The following is a 7,268-nucleotide window of genomic DNA, read 5'->3' as shown; positions in this document are numbered from 1 at the left end:
ATTTAAATCCCGATTTGGCCATTGCTTGATAAGTAGGTCATCACACTGTTTCCTTTTGCAAGGAATGTTGACATATTCTTGTCTCTCTCGCTGATTCTATGAGGGTTTCTACAAGAAGAATGCCTCTAGAAATTGTTAAGCCTCAGCACAAGTCATGTGATGGGAAGAAGCAGAAGACTTTAAACAAGGCATGTCAAGGTCAGTGAAGAGTGACCACCAAATTGCCATTAGGGCTTGATTGGATCTCTTTACATCAGTGCAATAAAGGTTTCTGCTTGCTTTTATGAGCGAATGTCGGGGAGGTTAAACAACAGGTGTAGTTAAAGGGATGTTCAAAAGTATAGTTTTGCACTGGTTACGCCAATCTCGTATGCTTTGCGTAAAATAAGTCTTCTGTCAAAGAAAAAAATAAAAATGAATTTCCATCTTTTAAGACAAGGACGTGAAAGTACATGTAGAGAGAAGTATAAAATAAAATCATGCATTAGGAGCCTATAGTTTATCTGTCACTATTATGCCTTATTTACTATTATAATCCTACGGTATTCGTGGGATGCAGACGGATCACTTTCCTGTTTAATACTCAGATTGGCATTTAGAAGTATTGATGTGTGCTTTAGTGCAGTTGTTCTTAAAATATGGGAGTATTTGAGAGTCTGGGACATAATATTCTGGAATTCTTTCCTTGATGTTACAAAAATTAACTTGCAGTATTATTTTGCTAAGCTGTTTTACCAAGCAGGCAATTATCTTTAGAGCCTTTGGGTAAATCAGCCTTGTGGAATAACCGGACTAAGTTTAATTTTCTGCTTGGGGAGGAAGAAACTCCTTCAGCCTAGCATACCCTTTTATTATTATGAACCTTTTTTTTTTTTTTTTTAAGCAAATATTTATTGGCAGTATAACCCCTATTTCAGCATGTGTGACCAGAGTCTACCCTAAGGTCTCAGACCAAGTTTCCCCAAAATGCACACAAATACCAACATCATGTCTGAGTGTAGTCTCTGATACTGAGTTGCTACATACTTGTCTGATTCAACAGTCAAGGGAGGAGTTAATCCCTCCATATAATCACCAATCTCTCTTTGTTGTGTGTTTACAATCACGTAACTTCAAAATTGATGGCTCGGAGAGATGGAGGCTCTGTAAGAAAGTAGTCTGTGTTGTTATGTTGTACAAAAGTATCCTGTATCAAATATAATATTCACAAACATTATTAATAATAGCTACCGGTGCCAGAGATTTCAGCCAATTTAAATTACTGGCAGCTGCTACTGATTGGTATTAACTTTGCCAGCCAGCTCATTCCTGCAATGCAATGGCAATCACGTCCAAGGGCATTCCATTAATCAGACACCCTCCCCCTCTCGTCATGCTGCAAGGGCCCAATTCTCAGATGCTACAATTTGAAATATCCTCACACATAGGCTGAGTCACTGGATTGAGTCCTGCCAAAATTGGGTACACCCATTCGGGGTAAGTCCTTATTTCTGATCTCGTAGATGGATTTCCTTTTGGCTTGTACACCCCTTACAGCTGTCTTGATTTTCCTCCATCCCAAGTGGTTCAACTCTGCCAAATTCAGCACAACGCATAGGCCACTAACCGCAAACATAAAAACGAGAAACACAGTCTTCTCTGTTGGCCTGGAAACATAGCATTCCACCTCTTTGATACAAGGATACCTATCACACTCGTAGATGGAAGAGACATTGAAGCCATACAAGAAATATTGTCCCACCAGAAAGCCAATTTCCAGGGCATTTCTGAAAACTACTTGGATGATGTAGAACCTTGAGATGCCTTCTTGGCGCCTCATTTTGGATTTGGTGGTTCTAATGGCAGGGTTAGGTATTTCTTTGATTTCTAAGCAGTCAGGCTCAGCCTCTTTGGTTGAGTTTTCTGTATTTTGCAGGACTCCATTCACCAGAGTGTTCTTAATCTTTTTGCTGTCCTCCCGTTTTACGTTGTCTCCTTCCCTGTCCAGAGTGAGGAAGACTGTGGAGTATCTTCTCTCTTTTTGCTTGGCAGACTGGTGGACGGAATAGGTAATGAAGCAGAGGCTTGGTGTGCAGACCATAATAATTTGAAACACCCAGTATCTTATGTGAGAAATTGGGAAAGCCCTGTCGTAGCACGCTTGGTTGCATCCTGGCTGGAGAGTGTTGCAGACGAACATGGTCTGCTCATCATCATAAACAGTCTCCCCAACAATGGCCACAATGAGAATTCTAAAGATTACCACCACTGTCAGTAGAATCCTAAAAGGAAAGACACGTGTTAGGCATGTAGAATGGAAAGGAAAACACATGGGTTTAAGATCTGCTAATTTTTCATATTATTAATTCACTTGGAATAATACTGTCCTTCCCTGTCACCTAGTATATTTAAAAAATACTTTTTTTTTTTTTTGCCTTGAAATAGAATGTTCATATCATAGAGATTCTTTAGGATGTACTGTAAAAAAAATGTCAGCTCTGCATAAAACGTAATGAAAATATTGTGTGATTGTCAGCAGAAAAGGTAAGGGGATTATTGATCGTAACCCAAGTTGGAACAAATTGTCATTCGATGCACACTCTTCTAAACATGACCAGGAATAAACTGTGACTAATATGTGCAGGGAAATATCAAAGCCTCTGTATAAGCATGCACACGTGTGTCTGGGCCTCTTGCTAGTTTAGGATAGAAATCATCAGAACTTTACACAATATTATTATTATAATTTTTTTAAAACCAGAAGTCCTAAATTTAATAATTTATAAAATGTGACATATACAAATTAAAACATAGATATATTTTAAGCAAAAAAAAAACATGAAAGTGTCTGTATGTAACTTTGCCAATAGTTGTGGTAGATCAGACATGGAGACCTTTTGTGTAACACGTGGTGCTAATTTACTGTGCAGTGGTCCTTCACTGGGATATATATATATATATATATATATACTGATAGATTAGGCAATTGACCACACAGCTTGGTTAGTGTTTTAGTTATCACTAGTTTACTTTATACAAAATAAAAACGTAGCTTTAACAGCTTTTGTTATGTTTGTGGTGTGTGTGTGTGGGTATATATATATATATTTATTTATACACACGCACTTATATATAAATGTATACATGTGTGTGTATATTTATATTTATATGTATATGTGTGTGTGTGTATATAGTGAATATATATTTGTGTATATATAGTGTTAAGATTAGTGTCCCTGGGATATTTTTTTCTTTTTCAAACATCCTTTCGAGGTTGTCCTTTCGCATTGATGTATATGAGGAGCTGTCCAGTGCTGAAATTTTTCCTGCAGGGAACCTCTGGTCAGCTTCACATCCAGCCCTATCCCCCTCCTCCCCCTTGTCAAAAAGCAGCAAGTGTGCAATTAAAGTGCTGTACTCTTTCAGTATTTAATTACTGCTTTATTCTCCGTATGGGTTAGGGGGGTTATAAGTCAATGAAGACTAGGAACGCATTTGCACTTCCGACAAAACACTCAGAATATCAGATGCTCTCGATTAAAAGTAACTTAATTACCAAGACAATTTTTGCCTTTAGGTCTTAGGTCAGTCAGTGATTGCTGAACCGCAAATGTAGATGCTCGGCTGTGTTAAAAATCTATAAGGCAAAGCCTTATGCCACCCTTGTCTCTGAAACAGTAACCATTTAACTGCCAGCTCGGTTAGCAGTGCTTACATTTCTATTTAATTAATCGGGATGCTTAAATGTTGTCTTGTCCCGTTTTATTTATTTGTTTCTTGATTTCCTCTGAGCCCTATTTCTTTACTTAAGAGCCCGAGACATGCATACACTTCTTATTAAGTGTTGTGGTAATCCTGTCTTCGAGCCAGAGAGCAGCTCTGCAGTTCCAGGGTGTGGAACGGTTTCTTCATTTGCTCTGTAATGTTTTTTTTCCCGAAGAATTATAGGTAACTCGTGTCTCATTCAGCATAAATGACTGCGCTCACCTCTCCTTGCCTCCTGTATTTTGCAAAGCACATCTTCTGAACCAGCAGATCACTGGCTGAATTACATACAGCATAATTGAGAGATTTCATTTTCCCTTTTTTCATGAAATATCTGTGTATCGATATTTCATGAAAAATTTATATATTTTTACTATAGTTGGCAAGTACAAACAAATGCTTACAGTGTTTACAGTTTTGTTTTGCGTTTTAATTACAGTAACTTTTTACCCTTTTTTTTTTTTTTTAAAGCAGGTGCCATATGGCGTGAAAAAGCACTGCATGGTTTTGATTTAATGGTGCAGAAACGTGAACAGGAGGCAAATCATCACACACAATGAAACCATCATGTTTGCAATGGCTACATGACTGGAAACAATATTTTGTTAAGCATAAATATTCTGGTTTTACATTGACCCCCTCCCCTGGCCTAAAATAAACTACCTGCAATATCTTTTTAATAATTTTTTTTACATTTAAAGAAAGGATCTAACCGCATCAGTGGTTCTATTTCTGCTCTTGCCCCCTATCTCCCCCATACAGATAATGTACAGTGAGAGTAGAAATTGGTACATTGTCTCAGACAGCAAGCGATCCACACTGACAGCTATTCTTTGCTTGTGTCTCTGAACGCTTTGCTTCCTGCACAGCATCAGAAATCTTCTCTGCATATGTTCCCTGTGTACGCAAGGTAATTCCATACCACAGGCAGAACCACGGCGCTGGTGTGGAAGGTGTACTATAATTAGGTGTGACAGGGAAGACAGGGCTTGAACTCTAAACCTAATCATTTGTAGGTCACTGCAGCTTTCTCAGGTAGTGAAAGGAATTTAGACGAAAACATACTTCTGGTTTTCTTGTGCATTTTTCAGGCAGTAGTTCTCAAGTGTCCTGTTTATTTTTTTATTATTTTATTTTTCTTATTTTCACTAACATGTATTTCTTTTTTTCTTTGGAGGGGGGGGGGGGGGTAATGCAATTTATATTATATGTCGCTGTAGTGACTATTACAGTATAGTATATTTAAATAGACCCCAATAGTAGCAGTGTGCACGGCATGGAGTCCTGGATCCACATTTAGATGTATTCACTTAGGATTTGTTCCTTAAAGAATCTGAGCTTTCCATTCTGCAAAGCGAATAAACTTTGCACATAAAGGCTTTGCTGATGCAGATTGTATCCAGGCACATGTGTGCAGTATATGCACCTGATACTAATGAGGGTCATCAATCTCGGTTCTCAAGGAGCTCTGCTTGTTGTTTATGGTGGCGGGGGTTGTGTGTGGAGGGGGGGGACACAATCCTGGCAGCTCTCCCATAAACCCTGCAAATTGCTAGCATCTATTATGAAGTGCTGTGTAGCATCACAGGGTTAGCTTACGTTCTTCCTCCAGATTTTCTTTTTCCAATAATAGTAAATGTGCTTTGGTGTTTTTTTGCCATCAGCTGTTTAATTATTATATAGTGTAAAACTTCTGTGAAGCCATTAATAATCATGGAATTAAAATATTATGCATTAATTCTGAATAAAATACACAGCAAGTACCACACATACATATCCATCAGGCTATCCAGACTGCATTCATCCATATGAATTAGACACGTTCTAGATACTGTCTGGAGATAACTGCCCAGATTCCACCTTAAGTGCAAGTGGGGTTCAGGTTTAAGTGACTGTATCCAGATTGTGTGATAAGCTGCTAAGTCTACCCGTTACAAAGTATCAGAGTTTTGGAGCTTGCTTACCTTCCTATCATAGTACTGTGCTGTTGCACAGCTGCTTCCAGAAGTCTTTCTAAGATAGTCCATTCTCCCATCGCTGTACATCGAAGACCTGATTCTGCGGGAGGCTATTCACCTTCTCCTGGGGAAGCCACCGTGTGGAGGTGACCTGTGCTCAGTGTAATCTGTTTGGTGATCAGAGTTGTCCCTGCTCGGGGAAAGGGCTGCTTGCACTGTCTTACTGCCTGTAATCTCCCTTTAAGTAGTCTCTGCTTGCGTCACAGAGACAGGTCCCTGGACAGGAGCCAGAGACAGCCAGTGGGATTCTGTTAAATGTTATTATAGAAAAGGAAAAAAAAAAAAAGAGAGCGAGAGAGAGAAGGGAGAGGAGGAAGGGGGTGTAATGCAGAGATAACAGATTAATTTTGTGATCAAGCGATTCGGTTTAATCTGCTCCCCAGACTGTAAATCCTAAAACAAGAGGAGCAGACAGGGAGCTGATGTAAAGTGCGCTCCTGGATTAGAAGGGGACAGGAAGAGTGTGAGAGGGGAGAGGCAGGTGAGGAGCTTCTGTTAACCCACTAGTTGTCATGTGTCATTGTTGGCTTTCTTCAATTCCGTGGCATTTGTCTTTCTAGTACAGAAGGTGCTGGTTAGAATTTACCACATGGAATTTTTGGCTATGTGATGGACACAATTGGGGAAAATCACAAAAATGATTGCAACCGTGCTTTATTTGTACCTCTCTCTCTCTCTCTCTCTGTCCATGAAATGATCCATCCAGCCTCCATTCTGTCTCATGCCCATCTGTTTTCTATCTCTGCCCAAATTTACTGCACACGTAAAACTGTTAACCCTGCTCGTAGTCTGCTCATATGTTGGACAATGCGGGTAAAAATGTTTGCCCTTGGTGAAGCTTTCGTAAATTGTAACCAAATGTGGATTGTGGACTGGATTTTGTTGTATTATTCAAAGTGTGTTAGTGGGAATTTTTGTGAATGCAAGGATGTATTTGTGTGCGTGTGTTTGAATGCAAGTTTGTTCTTGAATCATGGGTTCGTTTATATGAATGCAAGTGTGTGTTTGCTTGGAGGGTCAGTGTGTGAATGCAGAAATGTACTTGTGTGATGTGTTAGTGTTTGAATGCCGAGGTGTAATTACCGCTGGGTTGCTGTTTATATATTTACCCCTATCCCTCCTGATGTCACTGTGTGTATCTGTTGTTTGTCCCCCTTGTCCATGTTCCATGTCCTCACCCTTTTACCAGTTGCTAGCCACTTCCTAAACATGCCACTAGTTCACAAGTCACTTTGCTTCCTATAAAAAACAACAAATACAGGGTGCGCTGGATAAAATAAACGAAAACGATAACACAAAAAGGAAAGTCTCTATAGGTACAGTGTAGACCTTGAGTAAATGTTCTTCTGTTCTCGAATTTTTAGAGCTAAGCCCAGCTCTAGGTAAAACAGCTTACAGTGGTATTTGATACTCCCCACATGTAGGATATAACTGGGCAATTGGAGTCTCCACACGATTCTTTAAAACTTCTGAGACAGACGTCAGCATATAAAATATATAAAAGAA

General features: G+C 39.3%; 1 protein-coding gene across 2 annotated transcripts; it reads right to left on the bottom strand.

Annotated features, from left to right (window-relative positions):
- Window positions 1–863: 863 nt before the first annotated feature.
- Window positions 864–5,908, bottom strand: GJD2 (gap junction protein delta 2). Of its 2 annotated transcripts, XR_010086316.1 has the most exons (3): window positions 5,709–5,908; window positions 1,231–2,261; window positions 1,128–1,143 (listed from the first exon to the last, which is right to left on the bottom strand). XR_010086316.1 is itself a non-coding variant. In XM_063440355.1 (2 exons), the coding sequence occupies exons 1-2, from the start codon at window positions 5,777–5,779 to the stop codon at window positions 1,418–1,420; spliced, it is 915 nt and encodes a 304-aa protein (XP_063296425.1). In that variant the 5' UTR covers window positions 5,780–5,908; the 3' UTR covers window positions 864–1,417. The 2 variants fall into 2 exon arrangements, 1 of the variants encoding a protein (XP_063296425.1); XM_063440355.1 differs by having other exon boundaries at window positions 864–2,261.
- Between the last annotated feature and the right edge of the window lie 1,360 nt (window positions 5,909–7,268).

The sequence above is a fragment of the Pelobates fuscus genome, chromosome 13 (assembly GCF_036172605.1).
Source record: "Pelobates fuscus isolate aPelFus1 chromosome 13, aPelFus1.pri, whole genome shotgun sequence".
NCBI lineage: Eukaryota > Metazoa > Chordata > Amphibia > Anura > Pelobatidae > Pelobates > Pelobates fuscus.
The sequence above is the reverse complement of the archived record's forward strand: the minus strand, read 5'-3'. Positions and strand labels throughout refer to the sequence as shown.

Bases quoted from the DNA above. Each gene is read 5' to 3' on its own strand.
- GJD2 (XM_063440355.1), bottom strand. From the start codon at position 5,779: ATGGGAGAATGGACTATCTTAGAAAGACTTCTGGAAGCAGCTGTGCAA. The intron at 2,262-5,708 runs GTAAGCAAGCTC...CTTTCCTTTTAG, and splicing joins CACAGTACTATGATAGGAAG to GATTCTACTGACAGTGGTGG.